Source organism: Procambarus clarkii, chromosome 71, assembly GCF_040958095.1.
Source record: "Procambarus clarkii isolate CNS0578487 chromosome 71, FALCON_Pclarkii_2.0, whole genome shotgun sequence".
Classification (NCBI taxonomy): domain Eukaryota; kingdom Metazoa; phylum Arthropoda; class Malacostraca; order Decapoda; family Cambaridae; genus Procambarus; species Procambarus clarkii.
The window spans coordinates 10396459-10416067 of NC_091220.1; the positions used below are offsets into that span (position 1 = coordinate 10396459).

Below are 19609 nucleotides of genomic sequence, written 5' to 3' on the forward strand. Positions count from 1 at the left end.
AGCAGGGAAGCGGAAGACCGCGTCACTGACCAGACCATCTTTGTCCATCAACCAGTTCCCTTCTATGTTGCCTAAGCTGTTCCTGTAGCCTGCGCTGCTGCTGCTGCTGTCAACACAGACATGATTTATGCAGCTGGTACTGGTTCGAGGCTATACTGCCACGGTGGAATATTCCTGGAATTACGCAATTGTCCAAGAGGTGATGCGCAGAAGGGTGTGCGGCGGGAGGTGGTGCGCAGGGGGTATATAAGGGCCGGCGGGGGTGCCAGGCCTCACTCACCCTCTAGACCTGCCGCCAGCCACACTGCTCCTCCTCCCGCCGCTGATTCTATATTACACTTCCTCTCATGGCATTATCTCTCAACGGAAGAACAGGTAAGAATACCCATCCTACTTTGTGCTTAAGATACACAACCTCAAATATTCTTCCTTAATTATTATTATTCATAAAAACTAACATTTTTCGTATTATCCGACTCACGAAGGAGTTTATTATGACTTTTTAAGTTACAAAAAAAATGCATATTGTTTGAGTCTTATACCAGATGAACATCTTAATGTTAAACTAGATGTTAAAATCGTCTTAAACTAGAAGAATACAATGTGTTCAGAATACACATTGCTTGCAAGTTGAGTACTTGTTGCTGTGAAGTACCTGGCGGTATTGTGAGGTACCTGGTGGTATTGTGAAGTACCTGGTGGTATTGTGAGGTACCTGGTGGTATTGTGAAGTACCTGGCGGTACTGTGAAGTACCTGGTGGTGCTGTGAAGTACCTGGTGGTATTGTGAGGTACCTGGTGGTACTGTGAAGTACCTGGCGGTACTGTGAAGTACCTGGTGGTGCTGTGAAGTACCTGGCGGTATTGTGAGGTACCTGGTGGTACTGTGAAGTACCTGGCGGTACTGTGAAGTACCTGGTGGTACTGTGAAGTACCTGGTGGTACTGTGAAGTACCTGGCGGTACTGTGAAGTACCTGGTGGTACTGTGAAGTACCTGGTGGTACTGTGAAGTACCTGGTGGTACTGTGAAGTACCTGGTGGTACTGTGAAGTACCTGGTGGTACTGTGAAGTACCTGGTGGTACTGTGAAGTACCTGGTGGTACTGTGAAGTACCTGGTGGTATTGTGAGGTACCTGGTGGTACTGTGAAGTACCTGGCGGTATTGTGAGGTACCTGGTGGTACTGTGAAGTACCTGGTGGTATTGTGAAGTACCTGGTGGTACTGTGAGGTACCTGGTGGTACTGTGAGGTACCTGGTGGTATTGTGAGGTACCTGGTGGTGCTGTGAAGTACCTGGTGGTACTGTGAGGTACCTGGTGGTACTGTGAAGTACCTGGTGGTACTGTGAAGTACCTGGTGGTACTGTGAGGTACCTGGTGGTACTGTGAAGTACCTGGTGGTACTGTGAAGTACCTGGTGGTACTGTGAAGTACCTGGTGGTACTGTGAGGTACCTGGTGGTATTGTGAAGTACCTGGTGGTACTGTGAAGTACCTGGTGGTACTGTGAAGTACCTGGTGGTACTGTGAAGTACCTGGTGGTACTGTGAAGTACCTGGTGGTACTGTGAAGTACCTGGTGGTATTGTGAAGTACCTGGTGGTACTGTGAAGTACCTGGTGGTACTGTGAGGTACCTGGTGGTATTGTGAGGTACCTGGTGGTACTGTGAAGTACCTGGTGGTACTGTGAAGTACCTGGTGGTGCTGTGAAGTACCTGGTGGTACTGTGAAGTACCTGGTGGTATTGTGAGGTACCTGGTGGTACTGTGAAGTACCTGGTGGTACTGTGAGGTACCTGGTGGTACTGTGAAGTACCTGGTGGTACTGTGAAGTACCTGGTGGTACTGTGAAGTACCTGGTGGTACTGTGAGGTACCTGGTGGTACTGTGAAGTACCTGGTGGTACTGTGAAGTACCTGGTGGTACTGTGAAGTACCTGGTGGTACTGTGAGGTACCTGGTGGTACTGTGAGGTACCTGGTGGTACTGTGAGGTACCTGGTGGTACTGTGAAGTACCTGGTGGTACTGTGAAGTACCTGGTGGTACTGTGAAGTACCTGGTGGTACTGTGAAGTACCTGGTGGTACTGTGAGGTACCTGGTGGTACTGTGAGGTACCTGGTGGTACTGTGAAGTACCTGGTGGTACTGTGAGGTACCTGGTGGTACTGTGAGGTACCTGGTGGTACTGTGAAGTACCTGGTGGTACTGTGAGGTACCTGGTGGTATTGTGAGGTACCTGGTGGTACTGTGAAGTACCACCAGGTATATATATATATATATATATATATATATATATATAATATATATATATATATATATATATATATATATATATATATATATATATATATATATATATTATATATATATATATTGGTGTATACTGGCAGCAGGTTTTCTTACATACATGCCTCATTGAATATAACAGCATATTCTGAATTTACTGTTTTCTGGTTTAGGACTTCTATTCCTCTAAATAGTTCTCTTGCATCAGGGTTCAGTTGGAAGAGTTCTCCAAAAGTCATGTTGGTTTTCGAGGTGAGGAGAAAGAAGTAAATAACTGTAGAATGTATTACACTTATTATAAAATTGCACAACGTTTGGAACCCATATGGTTCATTCTCAAGTGATGTGACAGTACAGGACATTACGTATATACTAATAGTGGGTCAGGGGAATACAAATGGATCGAACAATGGGGTCAAGTGAAAACAATGGGTATACATGAGGGTAAAGAGTAAGGCATGAAGGAGGAAAAGAGTAGGTTAAGGCTAAATAGGGTACAAAACACATACAAAGATTAATCAGGTGTAGTGGGTATGGCTTGTTGAGTCTTCTATGTTGGAATCTTCATGTCCTGGTCTTGTCCTTACTCTCATGGTGGGTAGAGTGCCTCGTAGGTATGGGGGTGGGGGCCTCGTAGCCTGGTGGATAGCGCGCAGGGCTCGTAATTCTGTGGCGCGGGTTCGATTCCCGCACGAGGCAGAAACAAATGGGCAAAGTTTCTTTCACCCTGAATGCCCCTGTTACCTAGCAGTAAATAGGTACCTGGGAGTTAGTCAGCTGTCACTGGCTGCTTCCTGGGGGTGGAGGCCTGGTCGAGGACCGGGCCGCGGGGACACTAAAGCCCCGAAATCATCTCAAGATAACCTCAAGATGGTGGGTAGAGTGAATAGTTCCGTAATTTGGGTGTTCATGGTGGGTTGTTCTATTTGTATGTGGATTGCTTCAAGAATTTGTAATCTTCTTTCATCTTGGGATTTGTCTATTATACAAGTGTTTTTATTCAGCATTTCGCTTGTTAGGGTGATGTCATGGGCTTGTTTCGTGTGATTCCTGGGGGCACCGGATTGAAGATGACAGGTCAAACGCCTCGTCAGCTTGGTCGACGTCATACCTATGTACTTAGATTGAAGGTTACATCCTTCGTGGGGGCAAGTGTACATGTATACAACGCTTGACTGCTGTAGAGGGTTCTCCGTCGGCTTCGGCCTGTTTTTGATAAGGAGTTCGGAAGTCTTCTTGGTTTTGTAGAATATTATCAGGTTTATGTTTTGGTTAGGAGTAGTGCTTTTTACTCCTTTGCGCATTATTTCTGTCATTATTCTTTCTTCTTTTATATGTTCACTGTGCATGGTTGATTTGTAATATAATTTTATTGGGGGTGTTGTGGTTTCTATTCTAGGTTCAGGATTATACCAACGGTCCAAGTGTCTTCTTATAGCAGCGTTTATTTCCGTGTTGCTATATCCGTTGTTCACCAATACCTGTTTAGTATATACTGTGGTGCTTAAAGAGGTTCCTGTTTTTGTTATTAGTACATCCAAGAATGGCAGACTGTTATTTTCACTATTTTCATGTGTAAATCGGAGTACTGACTCTCTAGATGGATCTTTAGATCAATTAGTTCATCTGAGTCTTTTACTATTACGAATATGTCATCTACATAACGGCAGTATACGGTTGGTTTTTGTCTGCTACTGAAGACTCTTTCTTGATGGTTCCCATGTAAAAATGGGGGATGGGGAAGAGGGAGATAGTTAGGAGGACGAGGGGACGGTGGAGTTGACAAAGGGACGGGGGAGAGGGGAAAGGTAGGGAGGATGAGGGGACTGGAGAGTGAGGAATGCTTGGGAGAGGACGAGGGGACTGGGAGACAGGGAAAGGTTACTGTGGCTCAGCAATGCACATGCGTTACTGAGCCACAGTAACGCATGGCCGGGTACTCCTAGTATATATATAAAAATGTAAATATTCGTTTGTTCAAAATCACTAATCTCCGAAAGTTCTTCAGCAATTGCTTTGAAATTTTGACACGTCGTTCCATTCGCATAAGAGCGTGTTTTTATATACCTACTATATAGATGGCACACCTGTGACAGGTAAAAACATGTTTTTTTGAAAAATAGTGCTATTTGTTAAACGTGAAAACAACACACGCTATATTAAATATTTTACGATTACATTTCAATGTTTCCGATTGCATTGTTAAATTGAATTTTTGTAGATTTCGACTTATTTTCATTTTGATTTAATTATTCTGTGTGACATTGCATTGGAATTGAGCTGTGTTGTTTACCTTACTGTTCATTTCCTGAGTGTAGTCTATTGTATTTGTTTATTTTTTTATTTCGTTTTTTTAACTGTTCTTATTTTCAGTGGCGGTGAATTGAGCTGTGTCGATTGATCTGCATTTGAATTGAAATATTTTGTTACTATTTTTGTTATGTTTTTGTTTTGAAAACAAGAAAATGGGCAACGAGTTTATTTCACAGCTGCAAATGTGCAACAAATAGCTATGACTCCACCAGCAACAACGTTAACTGCTTTCTTGACTTTATGTCAGACTGACGCGTTTGTTAAAACACTGTTGTATTCAGAAGTGCCTCCGTATTATACATGGAATGAGTAGACAATCATTTGAACGACGCAAACGAGGAGAGCGAGTCGACGGACAACCTGGCAGATTCAGATAAACTACGATAGTCAGACTGTACACCATATATCCCAATCAGGATGAATGCTTCTTTCTTCACATGCTGTTGGTAAATGTGCCTGGATCCAACGTCTCTCCAGCCATTGAGATTTGTCAATGGCGTAACACATGCCACGTCCCGTAGTGCATGTCAAGCTCTGAATTTATTGGAGAACGACCGACACTGGGATGCATGAATTAATGACTCGTCCAACACGAGTTGAACATGAATTTCACAGTAGAAATCTACAACGAAGCGTTGAGAATGATTGAAGATTTGTGATTTGGAAATTAGGAACAAAGTTCTCAATCATTTGGGAAGTGCCATCACCGAAATGATCTGCTGCTACTTCCTCTGATGTAGAATTGCGTCGCGAACAAAATTACAACACGTGTGATTTGTTGTCGAATAGTTGTTGTAGAAATATTTGATTTGTTGTCAAATATTCCTAAGCTAACGCTTGAGAAAAAAGGCACTTACGATAAAATAATTCAAACTGTCAATAACCGGCTTGGAGAAATCATTTTAGATGCGCCAGGAGGAAGCGGTAAAACCTTCCTAATTAGAGTGATTCTGGCAGCAATTCGATCGCAAAATGGCACAACCTTAGCTCTTGTGTCGTCCGAAATAGCTGTGACATTGCTACCAGGTGAAAGAACTGCTCATTTGGCTTTGAAATTGTCATTGAACATGCAATTCATTGAAACTCCCACGTGCAACATTTCCAAAGCATCCAGCATAGGGAAAAGTATTGTAGAAATGCAAACTTATTGTTTGCGATAAATGCACAATGTCCGAGAAGAAATCGCTCGAGGCCCTATATCCATCATTTGCAAGATTTGCGTGGAAACATCAGACCGTTTGGTAACGCATTAATATTGTTTGCAGGAGATCTCAGGCAAACATTACCTGTAATTTGAGATATATACAAGAGTTGTTACATTCTTGTACAGCCACTAGTACGCGTAGCGTTTCGGGCACGTCCTTAATCCTATGGTCCCTGGAATACGATCCCCTGCCGCGAAGAATCGTTTTTTCATCCAAGTACACATTTTACTGTTGCGTTAAACAGAGGCTACAGTTAAGGAATTGCGCCCAGTAAATCCTCCCCGGCCAGGATACGAACCCATGACATAGCGCTCGCGGAACGCCAGGCGAGTGTCTTACCACCACACCACGGAGACTGTATAAATTCCTTGGTCGACACCAGTGGACGAAATAAATGCTTGTCTTAAATACTCTACTTTGTGGCGCCACGTAAAGATGTTAAAATTAACTACAAATATGTGTCCAGCTGCAGAACGATCTATCAGCTGAGATATTCTCACATCAATTGCTGGAAATTGGGAACAGAAACGTGCCAGTTGATATGACCTCAGGACGAATTTCACTGCCTAATAACTTCTGCAATTTAGTGACGTCAAAGGAAGAACTTGTTGAAAAAGTATTTCCCAATATTCAAACCAATTATAAGAATCATGATTGGCTGAGTGAACGAGCTTTCTTGCGGCCAAGAACAAAGACGTCTACGAATAACAATATCATTCAGTCTAACATTCAAAGCGAGACAGTCACATACAAGTCCGACACTGTTGTCGAAGTAGTGGAGGGCAGGCGTGGAGTAGTGCCCGTGGCTCGTGATGCACTCCGGGCTCCCTCGAGTAGCTGCAGTACAAGGAAAGAACGAGAGAGGTCCTTCCTTCTGTGCAGTTTGAGCATGAAGGCTATAGACGTGAGGTAAGGCCGTATAGTAGGATAAGCTAGCCCCCGCGAGACGAAGGCTATAGACGTGAGGTAAGGCCGTATAGTAGGATAAGCTAGCCCCCGCGAGACCAAGGCTATAGACGTGAGGGACGGCCGTATAGTACGATAAGCTAGCCCCCGCGAGACGAAGGCTATAGACGTGAGGTAAGGCCGTATAGTACGATAAGCTAGCCCCCGCGAGACCAAGGACTGCAGGAAGTTGGCCAGCACATGTGAAGGTGTGGAGAGTAGTATTCCCCGATGTTCCCCGTATGTTCCCCGTTCCCCGTAAGATATTCCCCGTATACACATCGCTGCATAACTTGCATAGTCATTCCACTTATGCTGGTAGGTCCGCCTTGTTAATGGTTGACGTGAGTTGAGGATCGTATTTACTGTCGCAGGGAGAAGTTGCAGGGCAACAGGCTTGGTGGTACCATGACTGATTCCGCTGAGTCCTGTGTCACTTAGCAGCTTAGGTGGCAGTACCTGTAGGCGTGAAAGAGTACCACAGACTCTGTTTAACTTGCCTGGGAGATGGGAAGACAGGAGTTTGATGTTATGGGTTAGTAGAAGTATGGCAAGGGGCCTGACAACTTGCATGATGAGTGGGCATTTAGCCGTGAAAGGGAAGAGCATGTGCACGACTGCCCAGTTATCTGATTACAGACCACCCCGTTTGTTAGCTAAGACCGGAGTGAAGAGGGCCAGACCCAAGTAAAAAAAGTAGTGCTCCAACAGAGCAATATTGAGAGGCGAGCAGGTATAGGGCCACTTTTCCCTAAACCATGCCGCATCCAGCGTGAGACAGTAGCCACGTGACGAGGCATCAGCGCACGTTGTTACCAAGTGGGTGTACCACCAGCCGGGAGAGGAAGTTCGCTACTCCGTTGTATGTTTGCACGAAAGTAGCCCAAGCCTGCAGGTCTAGCTTGGCTCCCGTGCCGAGGCGACAGGGATGTGAGGGGCGATGCTCTCCATTTGTGAGTAGGTGCAGGCGGCGTAGGAAAGCCCGTCTCTCCAGGATAACTGCGGTCGGGAATTGCAATTTGTCAGTCAAACTCTGCAAGTCCTGAAGTGCGAGGCTGGAGCAGCATCTTGCCTCGTCGACCACTATTGTATACAGAAGCAAGCGTATATGCAACTGAACCCACCCTAGGTTCAGTTGTATATATGCTTGGGGATCATTCAAGCTTGTTCGCATATACACACACACACACACACACACACACACACACACACACACACACACACACACACACACACACACACACACACACACACACACACACATCAGATGCCTTGCTATCACAGGCATTGTGTGGTAGGAAGCGACCCTAACCATTTGTGTCGTGCTCAGGACATGAATCCAGATCCGCGATTGTGACTTGAGAACAAAGTCAACTTTGCCAATCAGAATCAGTGTTTTAACCGGAAAAAAACAACTCAGACTGGTAAGTTTTTCGCCGTTGGCATTTGCTGAACATCAAATGCTTAAAGTAGCGTAGTGCTTTAGCTTGTGATAACTACAAGAGGGATATGATCAATGTACTAAGTTGTGTGGATGTGATTGATGATGGTGATATTATAAATGATGACAGGTATGGCGTGGGTGGTGATGACGGCGGTGGTGGCGGCGCTGGTGACGGTTGGGCACGCTGACGCCGGACACTTCTTCGCCGAGACGCCCAAACATCTCCCCAGGATAGGTCGACGGGGCGACCTGCCACCTCTCGTGAGTCACCCTCTCATACACAATAATTATTATCTGATTGATTGATGATTGATGAAGATTAAGCCACCCAAGAGGTGGCACGGGCATGAATAGCCCGTAAGTGGTGGCCCTTTCGAGCCATTACCAGTATCAAAAGATGATACTGGAGATCTGTGGAGGCGCAACTGCACCCTGCGTGACGGGAGATGTCTCCCGGACCAAATGGTGACCAAATGGTGGTCACCAATTATTATCTCTCAACTACCAACACTTGTAGCCTTAATATCACCTAACTCAACCTTACATGTCCTAAATTGATTGTAAATATTATTAATTTAAATAATTACATCATTGTATTTCACCTTGACTGTTGTTGAAGTATGGGCCGCCATTGCAGGCCAGTCTACTGACAGAGGACGGCCAGACCTCTGGGCCAGCTGGCCCGGGCATGACTGAGGCGCTCGGCCACCTGGACATTGATGGCGATGGTTGCATTGGCATCACAGAACTACTGCGTATTCCTGTCGTTAGGATGGCTGTCCTGCTCCAGAACCCTGCTCTACTTAGTCCTGATGCCCGAGGTTGGTACCCCCTGCCCCGGCCACCTGGGCACGTCCTCGGGTAGTGGGCATGTTTGCCAGTTAGCGTGCACCTGCCCCGGCCACCTGGGCACGTCCTCGGGTAGTGGGCATGTTTGCCAGTTAGCGTGCACCTGCCCCGGCCACCTGGGCACGTCCTCGGGTAGTGGGCATGTTTGCCAGTTAGCGTGCACCTGCCCCTGCCACCTGGGCACGTCCTCGGGTACTGGGCATGTGTGCCAGTTAGCGGGCACCTGCCCCTGCCACCTGGGCACGTCCTCGGGTAGTGGGCATGTTTGCCAGTTAGCGGGCACCTGCCCCTGCCACCTGGGCACGTCTTCGGGTAGTGGGCATGTTTGCCAGTTAGCGGGCACCTGCCCCTGCCACCTGGGCACGTCCTCGGGTAGTGGGCATGTTTACCAGTTAGCGTGCACCTGCCCCTGCCACCTGGGCACGTCCTCGGGTACTGGGCATGTTTACCAGTTAGCGGGCACCTGCCCCGGCCACCTGGGCACGTCCTCGGGTAGTGGGCATGTTTGCCAGTTAGCGGGCACCTGCCCCGGCCACCTGGGCACGTCCTCGGGTAGTGGGCATGTTTACCAGTTAGCGGGCACCTGTCCCTGCCACCTGGGCACGTCCTCGGGTAGTGGGCATGTTTACCAGTTAGCGTGCACCTGCCCCGGCCACCTGGGCACGTCCTCGGGTAGTGGGCATGTTTGCCAGTTAGCGGGCACCTGCCCCGGCCACCTGGGCACGTCCTCGGGTAGTGGGCATGTTTACCAGTTAGCGGGCACCTGCCCCTGCCACCTGGGCACGTCCTCAGGTAGTGGGCACGTTTACCAGTTAGCGGGCACCTGCCCCTGCCACCTGGGCACGTCCTCGGGTAGTGGGCATGTTTACCAGTTAGCGGGCACCTGCCCCTGCCACCTGGGCACGTCCTCGGGTAGTGGGCATGTGTGCCAGTTAGCGGGCACCTGCCCCGGCCACCTGGGCACGTCCTCGGGTACTGGGCATGTTTGCCAGTTAGCGGGCACCTGCCCCTGCCACCTGGGCACGTCCTCGGGTAGTGGGCATGTTTGCCAGTTAGCGTGCACCTGCCCCGGCCACCTGGGCACGTCCTCGGGTACTGGGCATGTTTGCCAGTTAGCGGGCACCTGCCCCTGCCACCTGGGCACGTCCTCGGGTAGTGGGCATGTTTACCAGTTAGCGTGCACCTGCCCCTGCCACCTGGGCACGTCCTCGGGTAGTGGGCATGTTTACCAGTTAGCGGGCACCTGCCCCTGCCACCTGGGCACGTCCTCGGGTAGTGGGCATGTTTGCCAGTTAGCGGGCACCTGCCCCTGCCACCTGGGCACGTCCTCGGGTAGTGGGCACGTTTACCAGTTAGCGGGCACCTGCCCCGGCCACCTGGGCACGTCCTCGGGTAGTGGGCATGTTTACCAGTTAGCGGGCACCTGCCCCGGCCACCTGGGCACGTCCTCGGGTACTGGGCATGTCAGTATTAACACAGCTGTTTAGTACTGACTGTTGTCTGACTCTTTTAGTAATCCAAGTTTTACCTCGGGTAAAATAACATGATAACATTACAAGTTAACAATGCACTGCGGTTGAATTAAAATGACTTGAAGTTTAACATCGTGAGATTAACATTGTATAATAAACTTGGTAAGTGTAATAATGGTAGATTTGTTAATGTGAAGCTTGTAGAGTTGTTGTTGTTAAAGATTCGCTACCTGGAACAGTTCCAAGTAGCACGGGCTATGGTGAGCCCGTAGTGCCTTGCTTGCAGAGGTTAAGTCTAACAATGGTGACTTATGTGGCGAAAACTGACTCATGGGATTTATGGATTTATTTACAATTTATTAATCTAAAATAATTTACATAGTAATTTATTTCTTAATTTAATTTATTTATTTCGATAGCAGACTGTATGATGTTTAAAGTGGACTGTATGAGTTTATTCCCACAAATCATTTCTAACAAATTCTGGGAGGGCTTATTAAAATTATATAGCCTATCAATCGAAATTATCGATTGGTAGAGATTCACTACAATGTTAAGACTACATATGTTAGTAACTAAAATTAAAGCAAATACACCTTACCTGTATAGTTGGTTACGACCAAATATGACCATAAAAGAACACGCCAATCAATACCCCTTGTGGGTGAGGCTTCCGTCATCACATTTATTTATTGATTTATTTATTTATATACATAAATAAATAAATAAATAAATAAATGTTTATTTAGGTAAGGTACATACATACAAGAGATTTTACAAAGAGTGATGGATTTATAGATAGAGCTAGTACATACAATGCCTAAAGCCACTATTACGCAAAGCGTTTCGGGCAGTACAAGAAGGTACATTGGGATTGTGAGGATACATAGCATAGTATTTACAATCTTGTAAAGCCACTAGTACGCGCAGCGTTTCGGGCAGGTCCTTAATCTAAAAGAAAATTTTAAGTAGGTTAATACTAGCAAAATTTAAAAAAAAATGATAACAGGTTCATTGCAAGGAAAAAAATTGAGATGAGAGAGATTTGTAGGTATATTAAAGTACATAGGTAGCTCAGACTGATTGCATTGACAGCTTGAATGGAGATTTAACAAAAATTTATAGGCACAATACAGCATATGGCTAGCACATATAAGAAGACAGCAATGATTACTATGGTAAAGTTGTTTGGGTTAAGTACATTAAGATTGGGAGATTGGGTAACACTAGATACAGAGAAAATTTAGAGCACAGAGTAGGAAACTATGAGGATGAAATTAGGTACTTTTTATTTTTGTTTTTAAATGAGGCATAAGTTTGACAGCTTTTCAGTTCATTAGGGAGTGAGTTCCATAGACTAGGTCCCTTAATTTGCATAGAGTGTTTACACAGATTAAGTTTGACTCTGGGGATATCAAAGAGATATTTATTTCTGGTGTGGTGATAATGGGTCCTATTACATCTGTCCAGGGAGAGTTTCAGAGCAGGATTTGTACTTAAGAACAGGGTGTTCTAAATGTAGTTGACACAAGAGAATGTATGGAGGGAGTTAATATTTAGCATGTTTAGGGAGTTAAACAAGGGAGCTGAGTGTTGTCTGAAAGCAGTTTGTTATTGTTCTGATAGCAGATTTTTGCTGTGTGATGATGGACTTAAGGTGGTTTGCAGTGGTAGACCCCCATGCACAGATACCATAATTAAGATAGGGGTAGATTAGTGCATAATATAGTGAGAGGAGAGCAGAGTTAGGAACATAATATCTGATTTTGGAGAGTATACCAACTGTTTTAGAGACTTTCTTAGTTATGTGTTGTATGTGGGTGCTGAAGTTGAGTCTCTTGTCTAGGAATAGGCCAAGAAACTTGCCATCATTTTTATTACTGATGTTAACATTGTCTATCTGTAGCTGAATTGCATTTGATGATTTGCTTCCAAATAAGATGTAGTAAGTCTTTTCTATGTTTAGTGTTAGTTTGTTGGTTGACATCCATAAGTGGACTTTTTTTAATTCATTATTCACAACATTATTTAGTGTATGTGGGTTAGGGTCTGAATAGATGAGGGTAGTATCATCAGCAAACAATATAGGTTCAAGAATCTTAGAGACATTAGGCAGATCATTGATATATATATATATATATATATATATATATATATATATATATATATATATATATATATATATATATATATATATATATATATATATATATATATATATATATATATATATATATATATATATATATATATATAAGAAATAGGAGAGGTCCCAAGATGCTGCCCTGTGGCACTCCAACGGTTATTGGTAGAGTGGAAGAGGTTATCTCATTGATGGCCACACATTGGTGTCTGTCACTAAGATAGGATCGGATGTAGTCCAGGGCAAGGCCTCGGATTCCATAATGTTGGGTCCGGTGGAGTCCCCTACGATAATACCATTATTGAGAAACTTGCATGTTTAATAACACATTAAATATTAATTATATATCACAAGTGTTGTTGTATCCAGCAGATGAGAGTGGAGAGATGTATGCAAGAGATCTTCGACCCGAGCCTCGCCTCCTACGGTTCCTGCAGAAGTAAGAGATGAAGGCGCTGGTGCGCTCACTTCACCACACTGATCTCCAAGAAACTGTAGCCTGGGTTGTAGGAACACAATGAGAATGGCAGTTAACGCCACAGTGGTGCAAAGTTCAAATAATTTTTACTAACAATCTTGAAAATAAGATTTTAGGGATTTAAAAGCTTCAGTATCATACGTCCATAGCAAATGTAATACACTACTAATAATAATTAATAATTCATTGTGTAAGGGGACAGGTAGCCAGAGTGTATTCATACACGTTAGGCTTATATCAAGGTCTCCTGCCCCCTATAAGTCGAATTACTAACACCTACCTAGGATGCAACCCCACAAACTAACCCCTGAGTATCTCCTTACTGCTGGGTGAACAGAGGCAAAAGGTGATGCTCCCTTAGGTAGTATAGGTATATAGATTTTGACCGCATCGACAACATGCAGAATAATTAATTATTATTAAAAAAAAAACATTGTCCTTAGCTCCTAGCCTAAACTTTTTTCTTCTAAAGCAGAGAATTTTGATTTTGAGGTTGTAACATTGACATTGTGAATGTATCCGATGAGGCTGTGGACCGTTGTGTTTAAAGTCGGTAGTTTGTGGTTGTTAATGAGTTAGTTCTGAGGTAGTTATCGCTGACCATTTGTATATTGTATCTTATATTTATTTATTTATCTCCTTAATACTATTTTATATTTATTAATTGCTAATTATTTAATGAACACTTGTGGGTAATACATATTTATGTATGGATGTATTTCTTTGTTTTATCTAATTTTACAAACTTGTATGTGTTTTAGAGTTTACATAGTTGGCTAGTTTACACACACCTGTGGTGGGTAGTTTACACACCTGTGGTGGGTAGTTTACACACACCTGTGGTGGGTAGTTTACACACCTGTGTTGACTAGCTACCACATCTATGCTTCAGGGCTTACACACCTGTGCTTTACAATTTACACAGCTGTGTTGTAAAGTATACAAACCTGTGCTATTGTTTACACACCTGTTTCGTCTAGTTTACACATGTATGTAGTCTATATAGCTGTGTTCTCTGGTTTACACACACACCTGTGTGATAGAACCTGCACATGTGTTGTTTAGTTTACATACCTGCACTTAAGTTTACACAGCTGTGTTGTCTAGTCTACACACCTGTGTTTTATAGATTAAACAGGTGTGTTGCCTAGTTTACACATCTGTATTTAAGAGTTAACACAGCTATAACTTTTACAAATGTTTCACTGCAATGTTGTACATTACTGTAGGGTTGTACAGTGATGTACTAATGTACTAGAGTCAGATTCACGAAAGCACTTACGAACCTGTACATCTTTTCTCGACCTTTGGCGGCTTTGTTTCCAATTATTAAACAGTTAATGAGCTCCGAAGCACCAGGAGGCTGTTTATAACAATAACAACAGTTGATTGGTAAGTTTTCATGCTTGTAAACTGTTTAATAACTGTAACCAAAGCCGTCAAAGATTGAGGAAAGATGTACACGTTCGTAAGTGCTTTCGTGAATTGAACAGTGATGTAGTTGTAATGAACGGCTGGTCTAAAAGTGTTGATGCTTATGAATGAGGCTTCATGTTCCAGTCAATTGATGATAGTAGTGTTGTAGAGAGGTGTGTACACACTGTTGTGTTTGATGCTGTGAATGACGCCACCACCTGTGCTCCCTGTGTGTTATCAATAATGATTAGGGGCTCCCTGTGTGTTATCAATAATGATCAGGGGCTCCCTGTGTGTTATCAATAATGATCAGGGGCTCCCTGTGTGTTATCAATAATGATCAGGGGCTCCCTGTGCGTTATCAATAATGTCTGCTCTCTCACGTCTCCAATACCTTACCAATCTCTAGCGTTACTTCTCACGCATATTTCACACTATCACACTATTTTGGTTCATTGTTAACAACGGTGAAGGGTGTTGCGGAAAGATGTGCGCCGGGGGGCCTCGGCTCCTGTGCCCGGTGGTGGGGTCGGTGCCGCGCCTGCGTCCCCTGCTGTATCCCCTCCTTCCTTGCTCCAGTCTGGGGATTGCCTAGTCCCGTCTGCTGGGGTCGTGCCCTGTGAGGGTCCGGAGTTGGGCCCTTATCGGGATGCCCGGGTGCTTCCGATCCCGTGGTGCTCGTCCACTATCTGGGTGTCGCGGGTGAAGGAGTTTGTGTATAGGGTGCCGGATAGGATGTCTCAGCCGAGGGCGCCGCCTGGTGGCCGGCTGCCCGCTGACCTGCGGGTGATATGGGAAGCGTACTGCTTGCGCTTTCCGATACACAAGTTTCCGGAGAAGTATTAGTTCCCGTCTTGCGCACGCTGCTAAGCCGTGCATGGATCAGCTGCCACCGTGATCACGACGCCCCGCCCCCCGGTGCGGGGAGTCTCCCTCTAACGTTCGCCTCTGTTTTCGTCGCCACTCCTCTCTCTACGGCCCATCACATCTACCGCTTTTGACTTTCTTCTCCTCCTGACCGTCAACGCGTCTCCTTACATCTGTCCTGGTGCAGTCATCGGGAGGGTTACCCCTTCATGCAAACTGCGCCTATTCTCAAGAAGAAGAAGAAGGGTGATAGTACTGTGGGTTGCCTACACAAGGCCGGACTTGCCAACGGCAGCGTTGCCAACATTTTTTAAGTCAGGTTCACATCCGTTTTACTGAAATGATTTAATAAAAATATAAAATTTTACTTTTTGTTTAGAAAACCATTCAAAATAAAAACAAATAAAACTTTAGGAGTGACAATCATGGCAGAAGTGATCAAAGCAAAGCAAACTGTACTTAATATCTGACTCATATCTGTTTTGTGGCGTAAATGTGGAGCAAACCTAACCTTACCTTGCAACCCCATGGTGCTTTACCACCAGCCTGTACACAGTGGCCACTGTCAGAACACAGTGGCCACTGTTAGAACACAGTGGCCACTGTTAGAACACAGTGGCCACTGTTAGAACACAGTGGCCACTGTCAGAACACAGTGGCCACTGTTAGAACACAGTGGCCACTGTTAGAACACAGTAGCCACTGTCAGAACACAGTGGCCACTGTTAGAACACAGTGGCCACTGTTAGAACACAGTAGCCACTGTTAGAACACAGTAGCCACTGTTAGAACACAGTAGCCACTGTTAGAACACAGTAGCCACTGTTAGAACACAGTAGCCACTGTTAGAACACAGTGGCCACGGTTAGAACACAGTTTTGATTGACAAGACTGGAGTACATTAAGCCCAGGCGCTAGGCTTCTCCTGGGCCCCAGACCCAATTGCCCCAAGAGCCTGCCCCAAGACTCTCCCCCAAGACTCTCCCCCAAGAGCCTGCCCCAAGACCCTGCCCCAAGAGCCTGCCCCAAGAGCCTGCCCCAAGACCCTGCCCCAAGAGCCTGCCCCAAGTACTGACACTATACACATTATGAGGTCCGACCTACAAGCCTAGTGCCATACGCGTCATTGCATAATTTTAATTCCTCAAAATAAATTGTCCATGATATCACTTGATTTTATGTTTGATTTGATTTTGTGTTTAAAGTTAATAAAGCAGTTATACACAAAGTGGCAGGATGATATTTGTGACTTATTAAAGTCACACAATTCCAGACTTTATTTCAGTTTTGGGTATTACAAGTAGGCTTATGTTCAGCACATGTATTGGTGCACATGTAGGCCTGTGTTCAGCACATGTAATGGTGCACATGTAGGCTTATGTTCAGCACATGTATTGGTGCACATGTAGGCCTGTGTTCAGCACATGTAGGCTTATGTTCAGCACATGTATTGGTGCACATGTAGGCCTGTGTTCAGCACATGTAATGGTGCACATGTAGGCTTATGTTCAGCACATGTAATGGTGCACATGTAGGCCTGTGTTCAGCCCATGTAATGGTGCACAAGTAGACCTGTGTCCAGCCCATGTAATGGTGCACATGTAGGCCTGTGTTCAGCCCATGTAATGGTGCACAAGTAGACCTGTGTCCAGCCCATGTAATGGTGCACATGTAGGCCTGTGTTCAGCCCATGTAATGGTGCACAAGTAGACCTGTGTCCAGCCCATGTAATGGTGCACATGTTGACCTGTGTTCAGCACATGTAATGGTGCACATGTTGACCTGTGTTCAGCCCATGTAATGGTGCACATGTTGACCTGTGTTCAGCCCATGTAATGGTGCACATGTTGACCTGTGTTCAGCCCATGTAATGGTGCACATGTTGACCTGTGTTCAGCCCATGTAATGGTGCACATGTTGACCTGTGTTCAGCACATGTAATGGTGCACATGTAGGCTTATGTTCAAAATATGTAAAGAGGTGTACAGACTTCGGTCACTTAACAGTATAATATGTATTGATTATTGAGTGCTGGTATAGAGTGGCCTTCGTTTAACAATCGCTATCACCAATTAGAGGTGTCTAACTACTATGTAAGTTTAAGTAATTGAGAGTAAACATCGCCAACCTGTGTACAAGTTCAGAAGAAATTAAATAAAAACATTTTAAGGCAACTAGATCATTCACTCACCAATAGTAATTTAATTCCTTTATCTTTCATCCTCTTATGTCATGTTTACTTAAAAAAATTTCTTGTGAAGTGTGTGATCTAAGAAAAAGTATTGTTCCCCAGGCAATCTTTCCTCTCTAAGTAATTACCAAAGTGTAGTTACAGGATGAGAGCTACGCTCGTGGTGTCCCGTCTTCCCAGCACTCTTTGTCATATAACGCTTTCAAACTACTGACGGTCTTGGGGCCGGATTCAGGAAGGTACTTACGAAGGTTTTTCCTCTTAGCTAAGAACGTTTTCCCTCTTAGCGCCTTCGTGGCGGCTACGTCCGTATTCAAGTAACTACCCTAAGTGGAAAAACCTTCGTAAGTTCATTCCGGGATTTAAGTGTGGTTTTGACCACTCGTAGCTTTACGTATACTGGATATAAGTCATTTTTTCTCTACTACATAACACTGAAATCGATTTATGATATTGGAACATGACCAAAATATTATAGCTGGTGAATCTAGTGAAGAGGAGTCCTTCGTGTTAGTTATATATGCATTCTCTGCTTGAAACTTGAAGTAAATATGTGTTTGATGATAGTAGAATTAGTTTTATAATAGCAAGATATTATACCAGTAGTTATTAAGTAAATAAACACTGGTGAACATGAAATATGAGAGAAGGTGATGAGCCCTGCCTGATTGGATCATTTACTATCACCAAATGCCCCTGTTCACCTAGTAGTAAGGGTGTACCTTAGCTATACATACCCATTTCTAATTTATTTAGTGTGGTTTTATTTTGAAATTAAATCTGGGTGAGACATACAATAAAAATATGCTGCACAAATGATGTTAGGTAAGGAAAAGGGTAAAAATGTCAAAAACTTTATTCATTGAATACTTAAAGCTATAATTATGACTATATAGATTATTAAAAAAGAGAGGGAAGTAGGGGTCCAAGACCTCTTCCTGTTATACAATTTGGGTGTGGAACAAGTAATTATCAAAAGAAGGCACCATGCCGGGAAGGCTATGTAGCAGTAAGGCAGTGAGGTGAGGCAGCTACTTATTTGAGAAATGCTTATTTTATTTACCTTATAAGCTGAGGCAACTTATTTTATTTGAGGAATACTCAGCTGATTCCTCTACATTTAGCATGGAACAAATTTGTGTCCAAGACCTCTTCCTGTTACTCAATTTGGCTGTGTGTAACCAAACTAGAAGTGCTCTACAAATCAAGGGACCCAGAATGTGGAATGACCTCCCGAATCATGTCAAAGGCTGTACCTCTCTCAACCAGTTTAAGAGTTAAACCAAGTACTGCCTAATTAACTCCATGTAACCTAACTTACCTCCTAAATGTCAACCCATGTCTTGCTATTTTTTAAACAATGCTGTTCACCAACATGTGCAATTGCTGATTTATGCTATGTTAACCCCCTTTTTGTATTTTTTATTCCTTCTTTCAACACAATTTATACCTAATCCCGATTACTATTAAGTTTTAGTCTGTGTTTTTCCCCCCACACCTTGCCCGAAATGCTATGAGTATTAGTGGCTTTAGGTATTGTATGTGCTAGCTCTGTCTATAAATCCAACATTATGTTTGTAAATCAACTGTATGTACTTTTCCTGAATAAAATGTATTTATTATTTATTTTTTAATCAGTAAGTATTAAAAGAAGGCACCAAGCTGGGAAGGCTATGTAGCACCATTGTGTGTAACAATAAACCAAATTTTTTTTAACAAATAATGCACCTGTATGGTAAAACAAATCCTGTCAGCTGTAAAAATATTGATGCAGTTATTTAAATGAAAAATATAATGAAAAAAATATTACTGGTTTATTTTTATCCTATCTTTTTGTACTGTACAGTATATCCAAGGAAGTGAAAAATTGAGACAAAATGCACAATTTAATGAATGATTAGCATGGATTAGCAGTTCAAAAGAAATTTGACTTGTATTACATATCAACATGAGATCTTAATGATCCATGGTCAACATGAGCATGGTCAACATGAGCCGGAG

General features: G+C 44.1%; 1 protein-coding gene across 2 annotated transcripts; it reads left to right on the forward strand.

Moving 5' to 3' along the window:
• Positions 1 to 281: 281 nt before the first annotated feature.
• LOC123745514 (uncharacterized) lies at positions 282 to 17591 on the forward strand. Of its 2 annotated transcripts, none has more exons than XM_045726098.2 (4): positions 282 to 375; positions 8320 to 8453; positions 8830 to 9013; positions 13026 to 17591. In XM_045726098.2, exons 1-4 carry the CDS (start codon positions 348 to 350, stop codon positions 13097 to 13099), a joined length of 420 nt encoding a protein of 139 aa, XP_045582054.1. In that variant the 5' UTR covers positions 282 to 347; the 3' UTR covers positions 13100 to 17591. The 2 variants fall into 2 exon arrangements, with proteins under 2 accessions (XP_045582054.1, XP_045582056.1); XM_045726100.2 differs by having other exon boundaries at positions 13029 to 17591.
• Positions 17592 to 19609: the final 2018 nt, after the last annotated feature.

Bases quoted from the DNA above. Each gene is read 5' to 3' on its own strand.
- LOC123745514 (XM_045726098.2), top strand. From the start codon at position 348: ATGGCATTATCTCTCAACGGAAGAACAG. The intron at 8,454-8,829 runs GTGAGTCACCCT...CCGCCATTGCAG, and splicing joins GGGGCGACCTGCCACCTCTC to GCCAGTCTACTGACAGAGGA. The intron at 9,014-13,025 runs GTTGGTACCCCC...TGTTGTATCCAG, and splicing joins ACTTAGTCCTGATGCCCGAG to CAGATGAGAGTGGAGAGATG.